Raw genomic sequence first — 27938 nt, 5'->3', positions numbered from 1 at the left:
ATGATAAAATAATAATAATAATAATAATAAAGAGGAAATTTGAGCACTTGAAGCGCATTCACGGTCTGTACAGTGCGCATGCGCAAACATTCACAGCGGCTCCCTATCATGTGCTTCTGGCTTTCCTTTGGTTATCAAGAAAAGTGAAGTAAATCTTTTTTTTTTTTAAGCCATCGGACAAAAAAAAAAAACATTATTCTTGGAAACTTATTGGACACTTACTTAAGTCCAATCAAGTTAATCTGTCTAATTTTGTTCATGTCGCCTATATATGTAGACTATTTAGGAATACATAAATATGTGTGTATATATAAACTGAATTCAGATTGGCATTCAAATGATGTTTGGGTTGGTATTAAGGGTTCTAATGTGTGCCCAGGAAACATTCCCCACACCATTACACCACCACCAGCCTGAACTGTTGACACAAGGCAGAAAACTCAAGATTTACCAGACCAGCCAGCATTTCCACGTAGGTCCCAAATGGGCTTGAAACTAGTACCCATGTGGACAGCCTAGTTAGGTCCCACCAACATTTGTCCACAGTTTCCACAGTGGTCACACATGTTAGCGAATGATAGGGCCCATACAGGCCCTTGTAGCCAAACAGAGTGGCACCTCATGGGCTGAATGTGGGTTATTATGGACCAGCAACATGGATACATCTAGGGTCCTGCATGGGCTGTATGTGGGCATCACCTGGTTTTTGTTTAACAGTACCTTTTTAACTAGGAAACCATTACACAGAAGGACCCATTGTTAAAAAAAACAACAACAGCAAAGATCAAGCAGATCAACAATGATAAAATGATCAATAATAGTACACAAATGTATATATGCCAACACCAATATGAAGACTGTTTAATGATCTTAAACTTGACAGTATTAGTCAATTATTTTAAAACCTATAGCTAAATGTTTCTCTAATCACTGTTCATACATCCAGCAAAGATTTTTTTTTTAATTTAACAACAACAACAACAATAATCATGTAAATAATAATGTTTAATCATATTTTTCTTATATATGACAATAATGTTATTCATTGGCTATAGTTTAGAATCGCTTCAATCACTGCTTTCCGAAAGCCCATCAGAATGTATAAATGAGGGAGGAAATATTCATCCGTCCAAAAGCACATCAGGATTCTTGACGATTCCTGAGGATTCCTAACTTCTGTTCAGATAACAGAGAAACAGCTTATTGTCAAAACTTTGAAAGCTACCTGACAGAGTTAGCTGCTCTAGAGATGTCTGCCTCTCCTTATCATAAGCACTTTAGGAACATACAATCGGATCATATGACCTTCTTTGTCCAAACATTGAGTGATATGCCCGTATGTTTGTTGAATTCAGAGACAGACAATAAAAGGGACTGTTTAGCACTAGAAGAACGCACGTCCACGTAAAAGATTTATGTCGGACTAAAGCAGTCACATTTTCAGACAAGTGCTGCATAGTTTTTTTGGCGAATACACAACATGGTCCTTGGTCTTGTCGTGGAAAATCAACTTTGCAAAAAATAAAACCTCGCCGAGTCAAGGATTTCACGGTCAAAATTGAGACTTTTATTGAAAGATCCCAAAAGCCGAGATGTCTGAAGATCATTTGACAAATACGATCGATGCTCATGCTTTTACACAGTACTAAAACACTGATCTCATTAGGTGGGATTTCCCCTTCTTTCTTTAATCACATTTCTGTCGTCTCGACACAATTATATTTCTTTCTTCATATCGTATCCATAACCGATGCGCAAGTTCAGCTAGCTTAATTTTTTATTTTATTTTTTAAAAAAGAAAGTTTCTATTTTACTGATTTGCGTACAGACTCGAAATCTCGAAGCAGGTGCAGAGAGTGAGATTGCTCTGAGAAATGACACCAAGCCTAAAGTAGAAAAAAAAATACACGTTCCAATGGAGGAATGCGCACTCACACGTTAATTTCACACGCTAATCACACCAACTTGACCTACTTTGATTTTAGTTTCTCTGAGTAATATTCTGATTCTTTTCTAATATCTCATACATGATTAGGTCGCATTTTGAGTTCTTAACATATACCAATTGATTTCTTGCACGTTGCTTTTAAAAACCTACCATACTAACACACACACACACACACACACACACACACACATATCCTTGAACGTTGGTGCAACACAGATGGCCTCATCAGTACTTGCACATTTGCGCACACAGGCCTTTGCGTACGACGTTCTGTATTGATCTAACTTCTGCAGTTTGAAAAATGGACCACTCATAAAGCTTGGATAGTGGATACACATTAAGACATGATGATGACAAATTAGCGAGCTAGGAAGAAAAAGATGCAAACTGCGAATGAGAAATGTGTGCGCAGTGAATTCCCACAAGGATTTGTCCTAGTTTCTTATTATTTTCTGATTAATAAAATATTCCATGTACTGTTACAACATAATCATGTTTAAATGCTGATTTAAAATTGTCTGAAAACATTTATCATCACTGATTATTTGAACTTTTGAACGGACCTGATCAAATCATACTCTCAAGACCTTCAGGATGTCCTTAAGCGTGTGCTGATGATTCTCCTCACTCATCTGCAGTACAGTAAGTTGAGTAAAGCTCCACACAATACCTTTTTAAAAGTTCTGCACCCAGTGCATTGCAGTTAGTACGTCCTTCACACAATGGCAGGCTCCTACGCCATGTGAGGGGAAAAGATCGGTCAGGTCTACAGCTGAAATAAACAACCAAAATAACCTACTGTTTTTAAACATATTGTAAGAGTTTTATGTACAATAGCACAGATGGACAGAGTTCCAACTATTTTCTTTTAAGGTCAGAAATAGAGCAAAGCTGGAAAAACACTGGAGGGAAACACTTCTATAGCTATCGTGTAGCTAATATTCGCTGACGTTAGCTACTAAACGCTAACTGCACGATATAATCAATCAAGTTAGCTATATCATGGTAACATATACATGTGGAGAGCTTGTGTCACTATCAAAATGGAAACTGTCTTCACTTGTGACATGACCAACAGCAACGGCCGACACGTGCCATTTTTTAAACCGTTAAAAAGAGCTCTTCGGTAGCTTTCAACTTACACCCCAGCGATCTACGGTGCCTGAGAAAGAGGCCGAGGTCCTCAAGCATTGCCAAGGGGCCAAATATTACCAAATATTGTGTTTCAGCAGATCATTTTCAATTGAGGTCTATTTAGAGTCTGGTCAAATGGGGCAGACTGGGAATGTTCAGAGGAAAGTAAAAGGTCAAGGGTTAGACTGCAGGGTGGGCTCTTCATTTTTCCCAGGGTCAGAGGTCGTCCGTAATGCCATGTCCCTTGCTGTGTCCTTAGTTCTATAAGAGAAAAAGTAATCAAAAGTATAGTATTAAAATACCTTGCTTATCAGGCGAAACATAGCTTAAACTTTTTTTAAAATATTACTAAGCTAAATAAGTGTTTAAAACTCTAGGCTTCATTCCAGATCTATTTATAGGTTGGTGACTTTTCCTTCCCATTTCTCCTTGGTTGAATCCATTGCCCTGCATCTAAGCTATAGATATGTCAAACCCATCACGGCTTTGTGTTTAAGTTTTGACAAGGGGAGGGATTGCAGTCATGTGGGCTTTTGATATTAGCTAGCTGTTAGGAATTGTGAAGTGATCTCCCGGACGAGCCCCCAGAAACCCGTTAGGATTTGTGAATAGAGGGTTGTGATGTTAGGAAAAGAGAAAGAGAACGTACACAAGGAAGAAGGCGCCCTCACCAAGGCCTTGGGAGAGTTTGATAAATGACACACAGACACACATAATTCAAACAGCAAGACCTTTCTGATTCATTCAAAGAAAGGCTTGACACACAACAGAGACAATGGGTTCATTTCGAAAAATGGCAAGCTCCTGTGAATATTGTGAAGCTTCCTTGATTTCTGCTCTCGCGAATTCGCAAAATCCCGGAGGGACGGAAATATGTTATCTTAAGAAATTAACTTGAGATCACAAAAAATAGGTCCTAATATCAAGATTACAGCACAGAAATTTAGAAATAACTTATGGCCTTTATAGACTTCTGTAGGGAACTCCTGATTCAAACTGAAACATTTTCTCCCTCTGAGTAACTGCATTGCTGAATCATTAGGGATCCTTGCTAAAGTGCGGCAAACAAAAAAAATGTGAAAAAATTTGACGTTCCCAATCACCTGATTTCAGTCATTTCTTGCTGCGTAGCGACGAAATGCATGTCATTCATTCATTAACTGAATTTTTTCATAATAATCAGAACATATCATTAGAACTGTAGCTCTATCCCTCGCTCTATCCCTCTCATAACTAGTGTCTGGTGTTCCCTTTGCTATTGAAGAGTGTGGTGTCATCATGCCGAGATCTGAAGAGTTCTGTAAGGCCTTCAGAAAAAAAGTTTGTGGATGCCTATGAGTCTGGCAAGGGATTTAAAAAGATCTCCAAATTATTTGAAATACACCAAATACACTGTAAGGAATGATGTATTTCTGTAATCCAGAAATAATCAGATTACACGACTTTCATATTGTGATACTTGGATTACGTTACTGATGTCATTATTTTATGAAGTAATTTGTAACTGTAACGGAATACATTTTTAAAGTAACCCCTCCCAATCCTGCACTTGGGACACTGCAGACTGATAAAGACTATACACCTGAGTCAGCTTACCTAATTAAAAAAACCTTTGTGAAGTGTGCATTGGTCTTCAGTTGTGAAACCCTCTTCGTAATTCAGAGTAAACAAACGTGCGTTCTTGTTTTCGCAATGGCTTTCCTCACCCATCATTATAAACTCACTGGATTATATAGCGAGGAATATAAGGGCTAGTGAACGTTGCATTGGTCACTTCAAAATCAAGAACGTTTTTGATTTTCCATCTTTGGAAGAAACCCTGATGAATAATTTGTCATTTTTTTTCAGTTGCAAACGTATTCAAAGTATAGCTTCCGAGCATGTTAGGCATCAGTTGTCATATGCTATTGATTGGTGTGGCTATGTGATGTATATTGTGAATAATAATATATAATGAGTATGGGAGGTGCATTTGAGACTCAGATTACATCTAATATTAGACATTTTAGCTGTTATTGTTGTTAAACATATGTTTATCTAATTTTACAAGAACGAATGCAGGGGGCAGGACTAGAAAGTGGTATATAGTGATATAAGACATAAAAGGAGAAAAATGTTTGGTGTAAGTGGTGATGAAAAGAAAAGGTCAAAGGTTAACTGTGACCTGTGGTGGGGAGGCGATCGTACGCTCGACAGGACGTCCCAGCTTGACATCGAGCTGCCGAGGTATCGAGAGACATAATCACATGACCAAAAATGAATCAATAAAAGGTTATTCTACATATCTGATCACGGTAATCAAACATGACAACATTCACATCGAACATATATGATTGGTTAATAATCAAACGTTTTGATGTTCTAAACATATATGACAATCATCATATGATCAATGAATTGATCAATCGCTATGTAATTAGTGTTATGCCACACCAATGAGTGATACCACAGAGTGATATCTGTTGAATGGGGTCAGCCCTATGCTCCCAGGGTCCTATGTTTCCCTGGCCTATGTTCCTAGAGCCCTTTGTTCTCAGGGCTATATGTTGCTCTATCCTAATATTTCAAGAGTCTAATAACCCCAGGGTGTTACATTAACAGGGCCCTTTATTTCCATGGACCTATGTTTTCAGGGCTCTATATTCCCATGACCCTATGTCTCAATGGTCCTGTACTCCCAGGGCTTTCATAGTCCTTTAATCTCAAGGTCTTATATGTTTTCTATGGTTCTATATTCCCTAGGATCATACGCTGCCAGAGCCATATGTATATTACAACGGTCCTGTGTTTCCTGGAGTCCTATATTCCCTTCTCCCTGTCTCTACTTCAGTGTAATTTAATTCAATTCAATTGTATTTGTGCAAGATTAAAACAAGTCCCTGCAGTACTGAGTGTCGAAAGGTTGTTTTTTTCCCTTCAGTGTGAGACAGAGAGTGAGGAAAGGGGCCACTAAAAAGCCATAGTAGAGTTTCTTACCGAATTGTCTTTATGATAAAGTGTACTGTCACGGCCAGGCCTACACAGCCACACAGACAGCCCACTACAATGGCTGAGATTTCACCTGACAAACACACACACACACACACACACATACACACACATATACATTAGGTTACATATTACAGATGGCGATAAATGCAGCTCAAACCGAGAAAAAGAGTTCTCCAATTAATATGTACTTAAATAGAAATAAAACTCTGTATGATCATATGTGAATGTTGTGATAAGGCTTCGTCTTGCTTACCAGCTGTGTAGATCTTTGCAGAAACTAGAAAGAGTAAAAAGGAAGAACATCAGAATTACAGATATAGTATAAAAATCTGATACTATTGTACTGTTAAGATTAATGTTAACGATCAATAGAAATGATGACATCATAAAGATGACATCAAATCATGGAGAGTTTACACCAATTTGCTTTCAATTGCTGTCGCGCTTACTGATTTCATTACCAAAGCAGCCAAAAACCCATTTGAGTGGAAATGCATTTAGCACACTTATGCGTTCGTTCTCAGCTCAGGAGAAGGAAGGAGTGATGTGACAGGCGACTCAGAAGTAAAAGATCAAGTTCAGCTACAAGCCAGAGCAGCCTAGGTATTATTAAAAATTTTAACTGTCCCAAAAACAGACACATTCCCAAATAATAATAATAAAAAAAACGGCACTTCTGAGTGCATTCACAGAATTAACCCCTAGTCATATTTCATATAGTGTAGCAACAACATGAATTCACTCTAACCTGCCATACCACACAAGCTTGCATATATAAGCAAGGATATATATATATATATATATATATATATATATTACATGATATTGCATTGTGTTAGGCATTATCTTGTTTAGTTTAAACAGAGCACTGCCTTGTGTCTGTTGTCTACTATGTTCGCTATGTTTTCTTTGGGCAAAAAATACCATAATGATTACATAAATATGTATGTAATTAGAAGAAAGCTACTTATGTGATCAAGTTATTTTCTTATAATAAGTGATCATGTTAATATTTTTTTTAATTATTATTATTTATTTTTTTTTTAAAGCTGTGGGTCTTTGCATTAGAGTATATCTTTCTCTCTGCCTGCCCCTCTCTCACCGGGGATAAAGGAGGAGAGCACTGTCCGGTTGTTGAGTGGTTGTGTGGTGCGATAGTTGTCTTGTAGTGGCTTGGGGTTGGCAGAGCCAGGTCTGCTGGAGTACAGCACTGTCTCCAACTTCAGCAACTGCAAAGAGAGAGAGAGAAGAAAAGAGAAGAGAAAACATGAAAGAAAGAATAAATAAAGTAGAAGATACAATTAAGCAGGGAGAAGACAGGTGGGAGGAGATAAGGAGAAGATGGGATGGGACAGGACAGGCAGGACAGAAGAAGAAAAGCTAATACATGAGAAGAAGCTATGCTGAGAAGCTAGCACATGCTTTCTCTTTAAATAAGCTTGTTTTGGTTTGTATTGTATTGAAGTTTTTTTTTGAATGACATAAAAAAGTTCTCAATGGTTTAGCTCTGGCATATCTAGCTGATCTTCTGTAACGTTTCAACCCATCTTGATCAATTTGTTTAGCTCAGGCAGGTGTATTATTAATTGCTTAGGATTAGTGGTTAGCACGTTCACCTCACACCTCCAGGGTTAGGGGTTCGATTCCCGCCACATCCCTGTGTGTGCGGAGTTTGCATGTTCTCCTCCGGGTACTTTGGTTTCCTCCGCCAGAGGAAATGCCAAAGACATGCTGATAAGTAGGTTGATTGGCGTGTCCGAAGTGTCCGTAGTGTATGAATGAGTGTGTGAATGTGTATATGATTGTGCCCTGCGATGGATTGGCACCCCGTCCAGGGTGTACCCCGCCTTGTGCCCCATGCTCCCTGGGATAGGCTCCAGGTTCCCTGCGACCTTGTAAGATAAGCGGTATAGAAAATGGATGGATGGATGTTTTTCTTACTAAACTCTGGAATAGTGTACCAGAGAATATTAGGAAAACAGGCTCTATAAATATCTTTAAATCCAGTTATTTGTGGCTGTAACAAATCTGTTGAGTTTTTAACACATGTAAATTATTTGACTAATTGTGGGTTTGTTATTTTAATGGTATTATTTTTAACTGTAGTACCAATATCTAATACCATTTATCTTCACTGTCATTCTCTGCATTGCTTTAGTTTTTCAAATTTTAAATTAACATTTTAAATGTTCAAACTTTTGTTTTATTTATCTTTGATCTTTTATTACCTTGAGTGCTTTATTATTATTATTATTATTATTATTAATAATAATAATAATAATAATAATAATAATAGAAGAAGAGAGAGAGGGAAGGGAAAAATAATAGATGATGGGACAGGATGGCATATACTGTATATGCCATATGCAATATGGTATATTATTAGTATAATTTTTCACAAAAAAAAATAATTTAAAACAATTAAAAATCAATAAATTAGTACAAGATTATTTATTTCACTCATAAGTAGCTTGTAAATTCCATTCCAATGCAGCATTTAATTTGTGTGTGTGTATGTGTATATATATATATATATATATATATATATATATATATATATATATATATATATATATATATATATATGAAAGCTCTAAAAATGTATTTCCAGTGCTTATGTAATTGTATTATTGTAACTTTTGGGGCTTGCCAACTGTATTATACTATTTGTAGGAATCTTGTCAAAATGATACATTGCTACTTTCCAAACGCATCTCAAACTGGCACTGCATTGGCAGGGCATCTGATAGACAAGGCATTGTGGTCTCTTGGTTCAACTGGTTTATCTGCAGGGAACATCAGGTGTGGTAGTAGCAAGAGATTTAATGAGTACCTGGGAGTGAGAAATCTTGACTTTCTCAACGAAGATAGTCCACAGCACACTCTGGTGGCAGGGAGGTGTAGTGAGTGAGCCACTGTAGCGGAAATAATGGCTCAGGTCTCCGGGGAGCAGGGTCCCTACGTCAAATGCTGGAATGAGCACGCTCTGACCTAAGGACCATACCAAGAACAAACACTCGTCAACAGATCAACAGTGGTGACTTCAGGTATTGAGTCCCAATCCTGTGTGCTTATTTCTGGGTCCCCCCCCCCCATTTTGTGTTCTTGACTGTTCATACCGTTCCAACACACCTTTTCTTTCAGTGTGTTAGATCCAGAAAATGCTAAAATGTCCACGTGGTGGTGGGGGCATGGTCAAGCATCAGTGTGGATGGAGAGGAGGCAAGTCGAACTGGCAGGTGATGCATGATGATTCTCACCTGAGTCTTATTAGGCCAAGTTTACTTATGTGGGTCTTTTTGTGCCTTCCGTTTCTTCCGTAACCCACAAGAGAGAGAGAGACAATGTGCAAGACCGCTTGGGATACACACATACACGCCAAGAAGCGCGAACTTGAACCTGACGGAGTGAAGGCTATGAGTGCCTGCCTGCCTCTTGAGTCTTCCTTCACACCCTGTTTTGTTGTCGATATTTGCTTGTCTTTCTGGGTTATACTGTCGACATTGTGAATCCACGCCCTGGATTACATAGTTAATTTCATTTCATTTTCGTTCTTTTTATTTTTTGTAATCTTCGCTCCTGTCATTCACTGGCCTACCGCAAGCTTTTGGTACTCTCATTACCCTCAGTTTGTCGAATATAGACCCGTGGGTAAGTCTCCGCTTTCTCTCTGGTTTATTGCTTGCTACTCTCCTTTGGGTCTTAAAGGTCTGGGGCATTTTTTTTTACCAGTTTGCTCTTTTCCTACCCAGTGGTTTTCTGGGTGGTCCTGTGGTATTCAGGCACGGTATTCAATGCGTTTTCAACATGGTCGTGTAGATGGGCAGAGAGATGCGCTGCTCATAACTGAGTGTTTTTCTGTACTTGCACAGTTTTCTTTTCACCATGCATGGCGTCAACTACACTTGATATGCTGTTTTTCACAATTATATTTTCTGCAAAGGTTTATTAGTACTCATCTGCAGAGCTTCATCATTGGAATTCATCATCGCACCTGCCAGCCGGAGTTTACAAAACCTGTGTCCTGCTGAGAATTGCCTGTCACCCTCGTTATGTTCATCGTAGCTCACGGCGCAAGCTTTTTACTTCCAGTCACCATGATTCCTTTGTTGATAATCAAATAGTGGCCATCTGATCTCCTTTTCACCATTCCCGTGCTAGAGCACAATTAAGGATAGACTTACTAAAGCAATGATGGAAACAGGTAGAAATTGGGTATACTTGCTCCCCGCTGTTCTCTGTGAAATTCCAATGACACCACATCCAAAGTCTCACTGATCTCCTTTTGAAATCATAATGGGCAGACCATTTCCAACCTGGTCTCTGGACCTGCAGAGAAACCTACTCACCCCTTTCTCCCAGGTGATGCAGTACTACTGAAAAGCCTCAACTCCAGGAAAGTTGGAGAAGCCGCCTTTAGACCTCCTACAATGGTGACAGACATCACTTGCACTACCTCTGACTCTCAACCCCAGTGGATTCACGCCAGTAGACTGAAACGGTGCCCAACTAGAAGAATCTCACTCGAGAAAGGAGAAAATTCACAATCAAGCAGCCCTTAGGGGGCCTCTTCTCATCACACCTTAACACATACAGATTTTTTGTATTAGCCTTGGGAACACACACAAGTTGATCCTCCCAATGAAACCATGGGTCTGTGTATCCTGGCTCCAACACTAATCACAATAACACGTTTTGGCAGTATGCTAATCTCACCACTCGCCAGCATAACATCTCGACTCACTGCTATACATGTACTGTTCTGCCATCCTCAGTAGACAACCCCTTTTCCTTTCATTCCCTTAGTTCTACAATTAATATTTTCTCACCAAAATGGCGTGTGTTAATCGTTATCGATGGAGAACATGGCCTTTTCCCAACCATTGTTCTTTGAAGGCCAATCATTCCTCATTCTTTCACATGGCATTGTTATATACCAGTGGTTCTTGTAATTTCGTACCACCCCTAGCTCATATCACTGTGAGCAAGCCTCATAAGCCTTACCCGGTCTGTGTTCGTTGTGTTTTTGAGGGCGGGGGTGGGGGGTTTGGGGTGGGTGTTGAAATTAACGTGGCCTACCAGTCTCATCATGCTTATATTCTAGGAGAATATACTTCTAGCTGTTCTTGCAGCACCCCACCATGTTAACTTCTCTACCATAGCAGGATAGCATCACTGTTTATGCCAGATTGGTATTGGATATGTGGTTCCCAGGCCTATTTCTACCTCCCCACTAATTGGACTGGAATTTGTGCTCTCGCCCTTTTAAGGAATCCTATTACTATTATTCTCTCCACCCCCCACCCCCCCCGACCCCATTAATGAATTTTAACAATGAGGACAATTTTCACCCACCTGAACATCAGATAAAATATAAAGGGGCTAAGTTCTGGGATGCCTTTTTACCTCAATATGGCATTACTCAGACCTAGAATCAGATTAAAATCACTCACTATAGATTAACCACATTCACTACTGCTACCACTTTAGCCATCGAAGGAATCAAGCAAGAACTAACTGCCATTCGCCTCACCACTGTACAGAGCCGTATGGCCCTTGATATACTTCTCGTTAAAGAAGGAGGTGTTTGTGCCATGGTTGGGGATAAGTGTTGCACATATGTGCCACCCAACGATGATGTTCATGGTAACATCTCTGAGGCTATACCTCAATGAGCATGGTGGACAATCTTGGGGATTATTGCATTGTCGCACTGTCACATTGTCCAGTTGTCCACCTCTACCAGGACAGTTATCATGGCAGAACCCATGGGAAAAAGGAATGGAGGCAGCCTTTGAGAGAAAATAGGACAAGTAGAAGGAGCTGACAACAACGTGTAGAGAAGCAGGATGGAAGGCTTTCACTTACCCTAGGGCAAATGACCAAATTGGGAGAAATTGGGATAGTTTGCATTCATTCCTATGGCAATTTATAGAAGGACATTCTTGACACCGTATATGACAGTTTTGTAAAACAAGAAGCAAAATTTAAATGTGTGAAAACCTTCAAAGGAATACAAATATTGTTTCCAAGAAGACATAGATTATGAAGATCAAACAATTCAACATAGTATTTTTTTCTGAGCCCACCAATTAAATCAGACAACTTTGAAGGAACAGTTACATAATTAAAAATATTAAGTAAACAATGACCTCCTTTTACTCTAAATGTAGTCTATCATCTACAGTAGCTAATACTACTGTGCCAATTAGGTCTACAAGTCAATAATCCAGTCATTATACAATGTCATATATAACATACCTACGAGCAAACACACATTTACTCACCTGCGTGCCTGATGCGGCCCAGGTAGTTCAAGATGTTAGCATATGCCTGACTGGTCTCCTCACCTGTCTAGCAGAAATAAAGGAAAAATATCTAACCTAATCACAAACTATTGTTATCCAGGCTGGGGGAGTAACACAATACAGGTAACAGCGTTACGTAATAAGGATACAAAAACTGGTAGCTGTAATCCATTACAGCAGTGGTTCCCAAACTGTTCCAGGACAAGGCCCCACAAACGGCATTAACATTTGACCGAGGCCCCCCTTTTGCAAGATATCTTTAAAACACATTAAAAATACAGACTTCTGAATATATTCCCCCTTTTTTTTTTTATTAATAATTACATCTTGCATCTTTACATTACATTAGATTAGGAATTGATTGTATGTGTGTGGTTGTCTGAGAGTGAGAAAGAGAAAATCATGTATTTATTTATTTTTCACACCAAATTGTTGAGGTCCCCCGGGCGCCCCCTGGCAGCCCCCAAGGGGGCTGCGGCCCCCATTTTGAAAACCACTGCATTACAGTTACGTCAAAAACAAAGTAATCAGATTACAGGTATATTTTGTAAAAAAAAAAAAAAAAAAAAAAAAAGAATACTAACAGGATTACAATTTTTTTCATTTAAAACCAAAGAAATCTTTTGACATAACACAATATAGACAGCTGCTTGTTGCTTATAGTTCTGGTTCTCTCTCGCCAGTCGTAGCTCACGTGAGCAACCTCCTGGTGCGTGTGTAAATAAATTTTAGAAATTAACACAAATTGTTCTCTGAAACACTTTTGTTAGGGTGACCATGTCCTCTTTTTCGGACCTTAAAAAAGTGTCCGGTCAGGATTTCTAAATTTGAGAAAATATTTGGGATTCGGCTTTAATTTAATTATGACGTGCTTATGGTCTAATACTGCATCATAATACTGCATTCCTTCCTCTAAATTGTTAGCCTACACTCAGAGAACGCATGAAGGTGAAGCGATGTTGTGTTCGCCGTCAAACAGTTGCTTGACAGTAGCTGCAATTGCCAGCTGTCCTGAGTCGAAACAATGCCCATGATCATATAAGGTCATTTTTAATTTCATGTTATCGCATTGCTTCGTATTACATGGCCGTTCAAATATGTAAATGATGGCAGAAGGTACACTCGTGGCATCTAATATTATCTTTTATTCCATTGACATTCAAAAGAATGGAGGAAAGAACGTAAAATGTCTGCAGAGTGAAACCAATTTTATATATATATATATATATATATATATATATATATATGCGATGCCAACACCGTGTCTTTTTCAGTGTATTCAATTCTGCATTCATAGGTAACGCTGTTTTGAATCCTATTAAGACCCCCCCCCCCCCCCCCCCCAAAAAAAATAAAGAAAGAAAAAAAAAGAAAAAGAAAAAGGTGTCCTCCTTTTTGGGATGTAATATTACATGTACCAGGGACCATGATCTCTTTATTTATGTATTTATTTATTATTATAACAAATCCAAACATTGAACATGTTGTAAAGCTCTAAATTATGCTCTAAGTAAAAGTATTTTAGATCATACTGCTTTTCTCTTGACTTTTCTCTTGACGTTATTTACATATGTGACCTTGAAGTAATCCAAAAGATTACATTACTTTCATATCGTGATAATTGGATTACGTAACTGATGACATTTTTTATGAAGTAATTTGTAACTGTAACGGAATACATTTTAAATTAACTCCTCCCATCCCTGTTGTCATCATATTTTGTTTACTAACTTTGCCCAGCATAGTAACTGCAAGATAGTTAATTAAGTAGAGAACATTATCGTGGTACTGCATTGGTAGTAGCTGGCTAACCCTGCTAAATTATGATAATAAAACCAATACTGTAACTAGAATTGTTAGTATCAGAATTTTATCTAAAGTAGTAAATATTTAACAACAACAATAACAACAACAACAATAAGAAGAAGAAGAAGAAGAAGAAGAAGAAGAAGAAAATATGGTAAAATAAAGATGAATAAATGCTTATGTTCATAATGTTACACACCTCTATAAGCACTGCGAGAACAGCCAGGCCATTTTCTTGGGTTTTAGCTTCAGAAATATTAGAATACAACTCGGAATTATAGTGGACTACGTGGAGCTGTAAAGGAAGAAAGAAAGGGCTGAAGAGAGAGAGAGAGAGAGAGAGCAATTGCATAACAAAGCAATAGTTTGGTGTAAAGAAATTCATACAATTTTCCCCTTGTAGTCAATCAGCTAGTATATGCTTGGTCAGTGTTTTAGCGGTAACTCTTTACCCCCGTGTACATGTAAAGGTTCCTCTGTTTACATTTATGGCATTTGGTAGATGCTAAACATTATGCAGGAGATTATGCCTCGGTACTCAAATTGCTTTTCCACAATTTCCAGATGTGCAATGTTGGACATCCAACTGAATTTGAACTACTGAATTTGTGTAAGCGAATTTTTCAAGCGAAATTAAATGGACCGAAATTTGCCTGTCGAATATTATAGGTGGTATTTCTAAAGAAATTGAATATTTTTTAAATGAGCTTTGAAGGTTGAATATTGATTGTTGAATTTTTAATAATGAAATTGTGTGTGAAATGTTTCCAATTGAAATATTCACAGTTTAAATACACAGTCATGTCGAAATGCGGCCCCCAAAAATGTCCATCCATCATAAAGCCACGGTGGGAATCGAGCCCCCGACCCTGGAGGTGTGAGGCGAACGTGCTAACCACTAAGCCACCGTGTGCCCCCTCTCCCCCTAAAAAAAGTAAGCCTTGGAAATACAGTGCATTAAAATGCAAGAACTTTTAATATAATGCTTTTTAATTTTTTTATTAGTGCACCAAAGTCAGCAGTCCCTTCGCCTACGCACAGCAGCTGAAGGACTCCTGTCACCAGTGGTTGATGGACTTGGAGCAGGACATGGAACAGATCATAGAGCTGGTGGTGCTGGAGCAATTTGTTCCTGGACTCCTGACAGGAACAGTGGAGTGGGTCCAGTGCCACAAGCCCACGCATCGCTTTGTGCAAGTTTTAGTGGACTATGCAACGTGATACCTGGAAGCTGTGGCTCTTTGCAACATCTCAGCATGGATGCATTCTTCCGTGATATCTCCCAAGTTGGGATCCCAAAAGAGACCCTGACTGACCAGGGCACATCCTTTATGTCACACACTTTTCATGAAGTATATGAATTATTATGTATTAAATCAATTAGCACGAGTGTTTACCATCCGCAGATGGATGGACTGGTCGAACGGTTTAATTAAACACTTAAAAATATTATTTGTAAATTTGTTCATGATGATGCTTGGAATTGGGATAAGTGGCTCTAAGTTCTGTTGTTTGCAGTGTGAGAATCCCACAAGCCTCAACAGGGTTTTCCCCATTCTAATTATTGTATGGGCACAAGCCTCATGAAATCTTAGACGTCATCAGGGAAAATTAGGAGGAGGGACCTTCTAACAGCAAATACAAAATTCAGTACGCTCTGGACCTGAGTGCAAAACTCCACACTTTAAGTCACCTTACTCAGGAGAGTTTGTGTCTGGGCCAAGAACGACAGTCCCAACTGTACGGCAGGGTTAGGTACTCGTTAGGTATCAAATATAAGGTACTCGTTTACTACCCGTGTCAAGCTCTAAATTATTCACCAATTGGCAAGAACCCTTTGAGGTCACATTGCAAGTCAGAGAAGTCGACTATGAGGTCAGGCAAACGGATAGAGGTAATGCACAACAAATATACCTTAATGTACCAAATATACACCTTAATTTCCTGAAACCATGGAGAGAGGTGGTTCCTGTAGCTCTGGTGATGGTGGTTCCTGAGAAGGAGGAGCTGGGCGGTAAGTCTAAAAAGTGCAACCCAATTCACCCTGGTCCCCTGTGGAGACAACCTCTTACAGTCCCAGAGAGCACAGGTTGCCAGATTGCAAGGGGAATTTTCCATGTGTTTTCGCCTCTACCCCGTCACACAAACCTCATAGAACACCACATGGAGACTCCTCCAAGTGTGGTTGTATGCAGCCATCCCTACTGAAAAAAAAAATGGTTTGGGATGAACTCAAGGCTATGATCAACATGAGAGTTATCAAAGAGTCCCCTAGTGATTGGAGCAGCTTGGTAGGCTTCGTGCCCAAGGCTGGGTCGGACCATTTTTGTGTGGACTTTAGAAAAGTCAATGCAATGTCTAAATTTGATGTATACTCAATGGCACGCATTGATGGACTGCTCACTTTTATTTGACACTGGACTTAACCAAGGGATATTGGCATATTTCTCCAATATCTTGAGGAAAAAACAACCTTTTCCACTCTGTTTTGGTTACACCAATCTGTCACCTTTACGTGTTTGTTTGGAGCCCCAGCAACATAATCTTTTACAGTAATGATTGGCAGCAGCATGTACTGAGAGCTGTCCTGAGATCCTTGAGATGGACAGGGCTCACAGTAAATCCAAATAAGTGTGAAATTAGACAGGTGGAAGTACGTATCTCAGTATCTGGGCTTCAATTTGGGCTATGGGCAGGTGCATCCCCAAATTGATTCGACAGCAGCAATTGTGGCCTGCCCAACACCCAAGACCTAAAAGGGGGTGAGGCAGTTCCTGAGGCTGGCTGGCTAACATCATAGGTTTGTGCCTAATTTTTCGATGCCACCAGCCAGATCGCCAGATCCAATGGACAGAGCCATGTGAGTGGGCTTTTTGCCAAGTAAAAGCAGTTTTGTATGGGGGCCCATTGTTGCATTCTGCTGGCCTCTCTCTCCCTTTTGTTCTGCAGATTGACATGTCGGACAGAGGGCTTTGGGCCATTTTGTCTCAGTAGGTGGAGGGGGAAGAGTCTCCTGAATCTTCCTCTGCACCCTTAAACACCGGGGTTCTACATGTACTCTGTGTGATTTTTTTTTTAAAAACTGATAAATGAAATAACAAATTATTTTAAAAAATGTTCTTCTTTGGAAAGGTGGAATGAAGCAAAGAAGGCAGGAAAGGGTCAAAGGTTAGTTAAACATTCATTATTGATGAATCTTTTTGTATTTCTTAATCTCATCATAAAGTGGAAGTTGAGGAGTCTCTGAATCACTAGTCTGGCTGGTGTCTTACCTTATTTTGTACCCTGCTGTATGTGCATTTAAATAAAACATTCTACCCCATTTAAAGTAGCCATTCTTCTAAAGGAGAAAATAAATAGCTCAAACTAGACAGAAATGACTTTAACACACAAGATGTGGTAACACTTCATATTCAGGAGGTGCTGTACTTTAATAGTTTTAAAAAGCAGCTAAAAACATTTATTAAGTTAAACAATTAATTCTGAATTAATTGTTCAGGTTTCTATTTTCTTTCTTACTTTTTCATAAAAAAAGTTATTAATAATTTAATACCTTTTTAGCTGGTAATAGGCAGGTAATTTATTTAAATATTTCCCCATTTATCACACACACATACACACACCTCTGCAGAAGCACTCTGGTCATCGATGCTATGCTCACTTCCTGTAGCGACACCCACTCCATTTCCCCAGTGCAGGTGGAGCTGAACAGCGCTAAACTGCCATGGCAAACCAGCCAAACCCATCCAACTTGGCAACGGGATCTCCACTGACAAAAAAAAAAAAAAAAGGTGAGAGCAAGAGACTCTGAAAGACAGTAACAAAAACTTTCATGTGTATAAAAAAGAAACATTCTCATAAGCCACTTGACTAATAATCACATTTACACTTCCTACCAAAAAACTGACCTCATTCCAGCAGTTATCATCATTTCTTTTTCAGATATTACCTTTCATGTGGTGTGTTATAGAGCTGTTTGTGAATGTAAAAAGTCTCCAAAGTTTAAAAAATCGAAGCACACAACAAACGTTATTGACTCCCAAAAGAAAGAACTGATTCTGAACAGCCTGAAACGAGTCGTCAGTAATTCCAGACTTACTTCCTGTACTAACCTTTGTTTTGTAACAAAACAACCCCGCCTCTGGTCTTCATTGGCTGCTCGTGAACAACATGTACTTTAACCCCGCCCTCAAACACTACAGTTAAGGTTACATCCTGAAAGAGTTAGGTTCATGTCTAGAAGACGTTGTTTTACATGGACTCGCAAAGGATGAGGATCAAAGCGTCAGAGGTTAGAATTCATTTTAAAACGATACCCGGCAGTTCAACTCTGACCTTCATTCATGTTCCCGTCATTTCATTGATGGCTGCTTCTCTAATCTAGCTAAACGTTTTTTCATTAAAGATGGCGCAGTACCCACTTCATTTGGACCATCTTGCGCCTCTGGATCACAACCTGTAAGTACGATTAATTATTTATGTATATATTTTCTACCGAGTGTTCCAAATGTGTAGATTTGTGTTGTACAGCCAGTGCAGAGCTGAGGAAACCAGAGTATACGTCGGAAACCCCCGCAGCACGGGGAGAACATGCAATCTCCACACACACAGGCAAGTGGCAGGAATCGAACCCCCAACCCTGGAAGTGTGAGACGAACATGCCGACCATGTTCTTTCAAATATATGTAAACGTGTATATATCCATCCATCCATCTTCTATACCGCTTATCCTTCCTTCAGGGTCACGGGGAAACCTGGAGCCTATCCCAGGGAGCATCAGGGACAAGGCGGGGTACGCCCTGGACAGGGTGCTAATCCATCGCAGGGCACAATCACATACACAATCACACACCCATTCATACACTGCGGACACTTTAGACACGCCAATCAGCCTACCGTGCATGTCTTTGGACTGGGGGAGGAAACCGGAGTACCTGGAGGAAACCCCCGCAGCACGGGGAGAACATGCAAACTCCACACACACATGGAAGTGGCAGGAATCGAACCCCCAACCCTGGAAGTGTGAGGCGAACATGCCGACCACGTTCTTTCAAATATATGTAAACATGTGTATATAGGTTTCTATAAATATTGTCATGAGGCCACACACCTCATGCAGATAAAAAATGTTATGGGGACAAAAGCCCTGGTCCCAATATGGGAAATACTTTGAAACATAAAGTGGAGACTGTAATTCGTAGGTGCATGGTCATTTTGATCCATGAGGGATGATGAAAGCTTTGTATGAGAGAGATTATGCCCTTGACAGTAAATGTATGTAAAGTAGAGGACCAGGACAACACACTAATTTTTTCTGTGCTTACAAGGATAATTGTTACCAGCAAGAAAAGTGCTTACATGTATGAGAGCTGTTTTACCTGTATGGCCATTGTTGGAGACTGTGAAGGGTTTGTGACCATACTGCTCATATCCCAGCGGCCGTAACTCAGGAAGGGATGGGTCATACTGAGTTCTTGAAGTGTCCACATTGATCGGGGACTGTGAGGACCCGCCACACTCGGGGAACAAAACTGGCCATTCTGACTGACCTGCAGCTCCTGAGGAGAAACAGTACAGTATGTGTGTGTGTGTGTTCATTCATTTCAGCAATTAATATGGATCAGTGGATCTGGAGCCTATTGCACAAGCCGTTGCGCAAGACGAGAACATACCCTGGATGGGAGGACAGTCTATCGCAGGGCATCATGCAAACACATTGACCTCTAAAGGCAATTTAGAATCACCAATCCACTCACTGACATTTTTGGAAGCAGGAGGAAATGAGAGAACCTGGAGGAAACTCTACAAATACAATAACATGCGTAGGGGACATTTGGCTTGACCACATAATAAAATTTTATCTAACGAAAATATGTTAAGCTTAGTTGGTGTAGAATAATACAATCCCAATTCCGAAAAAGTTGGGACAGTATGGAAAAATGCCAAAAAACGAGTCATTTGAAAATTCAATTCACCCTGTATTATATTGAAAACACATTATTAACACATTATTTACATATTGTTTTACTTTGAGTTTATTTTTGAAAATATACACTCATTTTAAATCTGATGACTGCAACACACTCCAAAACAGCTGACTTATTACGTGTTTGGGCGCTGAAGATACCAGTTGGTTAAGTTTAGCAACCCCTTAATTTTCCCCCATTCATCCATTATGCATTTCTTCAGCTGCGCAACTGTACGGAGCCTTCGTTGCCTTATTTTGTGCTTTATATTGTGATGCATATTCTCAATCAGAGACAGGTCAGGACTGCAGGCAGGCCATGCTAGCACCCGCACTCTCTGCTTACGCAATCATGCGCTTATAATCCGGGCAGAATGTGGTTTGGCGTTGTCCTGTTCTGTATGGCAGTATATGCTGCTCCAAAATGTGTACATATCTTTCTGCATTAATGCTGCCCTCACAGATGTGCAAGTTACCCATGCCATGGGCACTAACACACCCCCATACCACAACAGATACCGGCTTTTGGATCTGACGCTGATAACAGCTTGGATGAACCTTTTCCTCTTTGGCCCGCAAAAAACGACAGCCGTTTTGTCTAAAAACTATTTGAAATGTCGACTCGTCAGACCACAAAACACAATTCCACTGTGCACTGTCCATCTCAGATGAGGTCGAGACCAGAGAAGTCAGCAGCGCTTTTGGACAGTGTTGCTGCATGGCTTCTACTTTGCATAGTAAAGCCTTAACTTGCATCTGTGGATGCAGCGGCGAATGGTGTTGACCGACAAAGGTTTACCAAAGTATTCCCGAGCCCATGTCAGGATCTCCATTACAGACTCATGACTGTTTTTAAGACAGTGACGTTTGAGGGATCGGAGATCTCGCACATTCAGTGGTTTTCGGCTTTGCCCTTTACGCACCGAGATTTGACCGGATTCCTTGAATCTTTTAATTATATTGTGCACTGTAGAAGGTGAAATACCCAAAATCCTACCGATTTGTCTTTGGGGAATGTTCTTCTCAAAGTGCTGGATTATTCGTTGATGCATCTGTTGGCAGATTGGGGAGCCTCGACCCATCCTTGCTCTTGAAGGACTAAGCCTTTTTTGGAGGCTCCTTATATACTATGATTAGACGATTGCCTCACCTGTTTCACATCACCTTCTTATTTCAACTTGTCACATCACTATTAGTCCTGAATTGCCCCATCCCAACTTTTTTAGAACATGTTGCATGCATCAAAATAAACTTTATCTTCAAAAAACTATGCAGTTTATTAAGTAACATATCAAATACCTTGTCTTTATACATTTTTAAAATGTATTTATATAAGTCAAAATACATTTACAAATCACTTCTCTTTGTTTTTATTAGCATTTTCTATACTGTCCCAACTTTTTCAGAATTGGGGTTGTATATCTACAGTAATATACGTACAAGTCAATGAAAATACCTCACAAAGGTACTAAATCCTATGTGTGTTCTTGTGTGCGTCAAATAAGGCCTTTCTGCAATATTAGCTCAGGGTTTAGTCATGCACAATTAATGAGATGATGCAGGGTTGGCAAAACACACACACACACACACACACACACACACACACACACATTAATTTCAACACAAAAGCATTATTCAACAGCATAGTCAATGATAGATACTTGTCTAATTTCATCTTGTTTGTGTGGGTTGGTGGCTGGGGTGTCTGTGTAGGTGGGTTTTTGTATGTTTGTGTATATCTGTACCTGTGTGTATAAATGTAAATAGTATAGTATGTGCATACTAAGGTGTGTGTGTGTGTGTGTGCAAGAATGTATTGGGTATGCATGCATAAGTATTATTGTGTGTTAGTATATTCAGGCATGATTTTTCACACGAGGATTAGCAGAGAGTGTTGCACACACACACACGCACACACACATGCACGCACGCACCCACGCACACACACAAAAGAATGGAAGGAAGGAAAGAAAACTTTTTGAAAAATGGCTCAGCAGTTGCCCTGATGATTGCCATGACAACAGTGGGACAACATCTCCCGATACTGTGTCAGTCAGGCTGTCCCAAATACAGACACAAAAGAAGAGCAAAGAACAAACAGACACACATACACACACACACACACACAACTGGGTATTAACATTTCTGTAGGTGTTAAGTCTTAACTATTAAGTCTTAGCAAACATTTGCTTTAGTTTCATTGTTCAATGAATGCACACATTTCGGTTCTAAATTATGTCTAGACAATGTTCATATTCGGGGAATTAACAAATACAAACTAGTAAACCAAAATGATTGTTAGTCTGTCTAATAATGAACTGTTCCCAGTCAATGAGTGCCTTAATAAACACACAACAGTGGATTGTTTGGATTATAATTTTTTTCATTTGTCCTAATAAAGCACAAACAAGTTGACGCATTTGCATGCTGTCTCTCACCACAGGCAGACATTTCATACAGTAACGTAATGTGTCCTGATAAAATATGATTGAAATTTGAAAAATTCATCTATTAACAATTGTTTGATCCTTTTTGTCCGTTTTCATGTTTTAAGATAACAGTAAAAAGAAAAATACTAGTTTTACGGCATCATTTATTGACAGTAGTGCTGGCTGCAAGACAAATCACAGGTTCATATTAATGCTCTCATTGTTATACTTCAATACAATACTTCACACCATACAATATCATTTGTATAGTAACAACTAATCAGAAGGAACTTTTATTCTAATTTAATTCTAATAACAAAAGAATTGAACTCCTTCTTCACTTTGGAACCGCATGGGCTCACCTGATGCTTTGTTCCATCATGTACAGCAGTAAAAGACCTGGGTGTGATTATAGACTACGGTCTTTCATTTGACGCTCATGTAGATAATAGTACTAGGATAGCCTTCTTTCATCTCAGAAATATTGCTAAGGTAAGAAATATAATGTCCCTATAGGTGCATAAACAAGCTCCAGTTAATTCAAAATGCAGCAGCCCTTACTGGAACCAGAAGATATGAGCACATGACCCCTATCTTCTCCACAATGGACTGGCTCCCAATCAAATTTCATATTGATTATAAAATACTACTATTGACCTATAAAGCACTGAATGGTCTCGCACCGCAGTACCTTCTGAACTTTTATGATTCCCTACACCTATACTGTACATCAGTCAAAAGAGGCAGGCTATTTGTTGGTACCTTGAATAGTGAATGCTACAGCAAGGGGCAGAGCTTTTTCTTACAAAGCCCCACAGTTATGGAACAGCCTTCCAGTTAGTGTTTGGGACTCAGATAGAGTCTCAGTGTTCTAGTCTAGGCTGAAAACACATTTATTTAGTCAATCCTTTTGTTAATAGTTTTTTTCTTAGGTAAAGGAGCAGATCTGGAGGGTTCATGAGCACAGATCAGGAGGGTTTACTTTATGTCCCAAGGCGCCCTCATGTCTGTGTTATCTTCTGGCTCTCCCTTTTAGTTATGCTGTCATAGCTAATCTTGCTGGAGCCCCTGCTTGCACCCTGCACCCAGTGTACACTGGATTTACGTGACAATGAACATACCTAACAATCTGTCTGTCAGTCTGTCTCTCGCTCCCTTGCTCTCTCTTTGTTGAAATACAAATGTGACACCTGTGAACCTGACACCTTTTGCTCTCCAGACCTGCATGATCTATTCTGATGCAATACTTCTGGTTGGAATTCTCATCACCTGAATCCCATTTGTTGCTGCTGAGGATGGCCTCATATGGACAGTCTAAAGATACATGAGATTACTGTGGATGGTACCACTTAGAAACCATGAAGATGTCTTTGGACCGCAATTGATATAAATAATTTTGCTACGATGGCTTAGGGCTGCAATTGCCACGGTCAGTTTTGCACTTAAGTCTCCATCAGTTAACAGTTGATAACGCCAACAAAACAGACTTCATGGTAAAACTATAATGAATTTCTTGGTAACCCAGTGGCATTTTTGGACTATATAGCACATAGTTAAAGAAGGGAATTATTTATAATTACACTATCCAATGTCACACAGATGGGTATGGGTTCTTTTTGGAGTCTGGTTCCTCTCAAGGTTTCTTCCTCATATCATGTCAGGGAGTTTTTCCTTGCCACCATTGCCTCTGGCTTGCTCATTATGGATCAATTTATACATTTAAAATTTATATCCTGAATTGATATATTTCTGTAAAGCTGCTTTGTGACAACGTTCATTGTTAAACGTGCTGTACAAATTAAGAATTGAATTGAATTGAATTTTTGTAGATGACATGGATCCTAACTTCCCGCTTGAGTCTCACTTGTTGCAGAATTATGGATGAAAGTAAATAATGCAGTAAAATGCTTACTTACCTGCATATGTCCATTCCTTGGCTGAAGATAAAAAGAGAGGGAAAAATGTGTCAGCAGATACAGCATCATTATCTTATCATGATAAATTTCAATAATGATTTGAATTAGGTGGTGGTATGATACACTACTGCAAAATTGCATACAACAGCTTGTGTTTTATTAATGTTTTATTAAAGAACAAAATGACATTCAAATAGGGAAAATAAAGGCTTGTTTATTATTTTAAAATATGTATTTATTTATTTTAAAAAATAAAGAAATAAATACATATTTATATAAGGACTTACTTAGTCATTAGATAATAATAAGTGTGTGACCCACGTCTCAGGTCGTGATATTGAGCATAACATCTGGAGCCTCACTAAGATTAAAGAAGATACTTTTCAGCATTTTAAAATACGTTTAATATTTAAGTGTAAGGTTTATTCTGTGGCCTGTAATTCATAATATTACTGGGAAGTTGAATTCGAGGAAGGAGCCGACCTGACAGAAATCAACTTTGAGGGTAGTTGGAGGGGAGTCTGGAGGGGAGTGTGGAGGCTAGGGGTGTTGGTATTATGGATTTCAGGTGGGAAACATGGAACGAGGGAACAATGCGGCAGTCTAGTTCAAATGTAACTTCATTTATTTGTTTCAGGATTTTTAAAGGGCCGATGTACCTGGGACTTAGTTTCCGCAGGCTTGGGGTTGAGGGAAGTAGCTAACCAGACTCGGTCCCTGGGTTGGTAATGGGAGTTCTCTCCTCTGTGCCGGTCAGCAGATTCTTTATTGGACTGAGCTACTTGTTCCAAGCATTGATGAGTACTTTCCCATACTTGTTCACTACTTTGAAACCAGTTATCTACTGCTGGTGAATCGGTCGACTTGTAACCCAGCACGTATTGAAAGGGAGTGAGATAAGTGTCATAGTGAGTTCTGTGCATATTCCGCCTAAGGCACTAACTGGGATCTATCCTCCTGGCTGTTCACACAGAACGTTTTCAAGAAGCAGCTGATCTCCTGGTTGGTCCTCTCCACCTATACGTTGGTCTGTGGGTGGTATCCAGGGGTTAAGCTGACAGTTACCCACAGCTTCTCCATGAAACTGGCCCAAACTTTAGGGGTGAATTGAGTGCCTCTATCACTCACAATGTCCTCTGGGATCAGAAAATTCCTGAATATGTGGTAAAAGAGGAGTTCAGCTATTGTAAAGGCAGTGGGTAAGCTGGGCAGAGGAATGAGGTGGAGTGACATTGAGGACCAGTCGACAATGACCAGGATGCTTGTGTGGCCCTGGGCTTCTGGAAAATCGGTAATGAAATCTATAGCAGTGTGTGACCAGGGTCTCTGTGGTATGGGCAGGGGCAGAAGCTTACTGAATGGTGAATGGATGAGCAGCCACTTTAGCCAGTGACGCCACTCCTCATGGGCCATTTGTATTGCCAACAGCTCTCTGTGCCTGATGTCATATTTTTTTCAGATGGGGTGAGCCTTTTGGAGAAATAAGCCACTGGATGAAGCTTGGGCTTTTCTCTGAACCATTGTGTTAAGACAGATCCTACTCCTGTTTCTGAATCATCCACTTCTACAATGAAGGATTTCGAGGGATCAGGGTGTTACAATATAGGAGCTGTGGTGAAGGCTACTTTCAGCTGGTTTAGGGCCACCTCGGCCACAGAGTTCCACACCAGGCTCCTATGCTCCTTGTACCCTGTTTGAGGAGTGAGGTCAGGGGCTGAGCAATTCAGCTAAAGCCCTGAATGAAGTATCTACAGAAGTTGGTGAAACTAAGAACCGCTGCTAGTCTTTGACGGTCATGTGTGTTGGCCACTCTGAGACAGCAGACACCTTAGTTTGGTCCATTGTGAACCCATCCAGGCCAGTGACTAACTTAAAATATCTGATCTGAGTGGAGTTGTTTAAGTGCGGATGGGGCCAGGGCAGGGGTGGGCAATCCTATCTGGAAAGTGCCGGTGTGGGTGCAGGTTTTCATTCCAACCCAGCAGAAGCCACACCTGAGTCTATTGAAAGCCAAGATCAATTGATTAAACGGATGGAATCAGTTGTGCCTCCTGCTTGGTTGGAATGAAAACCTGCACCCACACCGGCCCTTTCCGGATAAGATTGCCCACCCTTGGGCCAGGGTAAAGGATGTTGATATCTCACATTTATTTGATTGACCCCTCAATAGTCAATTCAAGGTCTGAAACTTGGGATATGTTGGATGTGCCGGTGGAGTGTTGTGCTGGGGATTATAGTCTGAACCGGCCATATTTGTATGTCATGGTGTGTTCTGGGTAGTTGAGTTCGAGGAAGGAGTCGACCTGACAAGTACGTGATGATGCAAATTTACATAAGAGGGAAAATTAAATAATCATATCATTAATATAATACTATTAGAGCTACTAGTGTTTACATGTGCATTTAAAGTGATATAATGAGATATTTACATAGCTAATGACAGTCTATCCACAATGATATGATACCATGTGGCCACCATGCTTGTGTTTCTTCTCTGCCCTGTAAAATGAAAACTTGTATAACTTGACAAACAAAATTTGATTTAAAATGTATTGTTGCAACTTGCAACAGTATGTTTCATCTATAAATATCTGTATAAAACATGTTTAATTTATTTAAAGGTTAACTCTTAGTTTCATGTTTATTAGCTAAGAGAGCATTTTTTTTTTCTCAGCATCCATTAGCTAGCTACGTTAAACTGTTTATTTGATCAATATGAATTAAGTGGGGGCTCCTGTAGTGCACACACCGTATCCTATCTAGGTCTCTAATATGCATATCTATGGTTGTGTGTCTTGAATAGGGTTGCCTGAGAAAATGGCATTTCTCAATTGTTTTGAGACTTAATTAAGTCTTAGCATGATCCTCTTACCAAGCTCCCATGAAATTACCTTGGATATTATACAATCTATTGTTGTGCATGTTTCATAACAATGTGTGTGTGTGTGTGTATATATATATATATATATATATATATATATATATATATATATATATATATATATATATATATACACACACACACACACACATATATATATATAGATAGATAGATAGATAGATAGATAATTCTGCACCTAATTTGAATTATCAAATGGATCCAATAGGAAGAGTGTGTTTCACATTCATTGATTACGAATGTTACTATTCACTTGAAGTAAGTACAGCCATAACCAACGACCTTACCAGTGTAATACAGCTTATTGGAATTTTGAGCTTACCGGCTCGCATGCCTTCTGTGCGCTGCCAGAGTGAGAGCAAAACAGCCACATCAAGCCAGTTAACCAGGTCCATGCTGTCTCATCTGTGTTCCCACACACTTTGACTGGGAGTTACCCTGAATCCACAAACTAGCAAAGAGAGAAGAAAAGTCTTAGATGCTCATCAGGAGGAAGGTCGAGGGATGGTGATGTAGATGGAGAGAGAGTCCGACAGAGAGGG

The 27938-nt window shown here is 39.6% G+C and overlaps 1 protein-coding gene across 1 annotated transcript; it reads right to left on the bottom strand.

Annotated features, from left to right (window-relative positions):
- Positions 1–758: 758 nt before the first annotated feature.
- On the bottom strand, positions 759–27839 carry ca14 (carbonic anhydrase XIV). Its single transcript, XM_053621293.1, has 12 exons — positions 27719–27839; positions 24498–24518; positions 19566–19745; positions 17811–17956; positions 14387–14482; positions 12361–12427; positions 8907–9064; positions 7176–7302; positions 6327–6350; positions 6059–6143; positions 5247–5300; positions 759–3343 (listed from the first exon to the last, which is right to left on the bottom strand). Exons 1-12 carry the CDS (start codon positions 27789–27791, stop codon positions 3256–3258), a joined length of 1119 nt encoding a protein of 372 aa, XP_053477268.1. The 5' UTR covers positions 27792–27839; the 3' UTR covers positions 759–3255.
- Between the last annotated feature and the right edge of the window lie 99 nt (positions 27840–27938).

The sequence above is a fragment of the Ictalurus furcatus genome, chromosome 1 (genome assembly GCF_023375685.1).
Source record: "Ictalurus furcatus strain D&B chromosome 1, Billie_1.0, whole genome shotgun sequence".
NCBI lineage: Eukaryota > Metazoa > Chordata > Actinopteri > Siluriformes > Ictaluridae > Ictalurus > Ictalurus furcatus.
The sequence above is the reverse complement of the archived record's forward strand: the minus strand, read 5'-3'. Positions and strand labels throughout refer to the sequence as shown.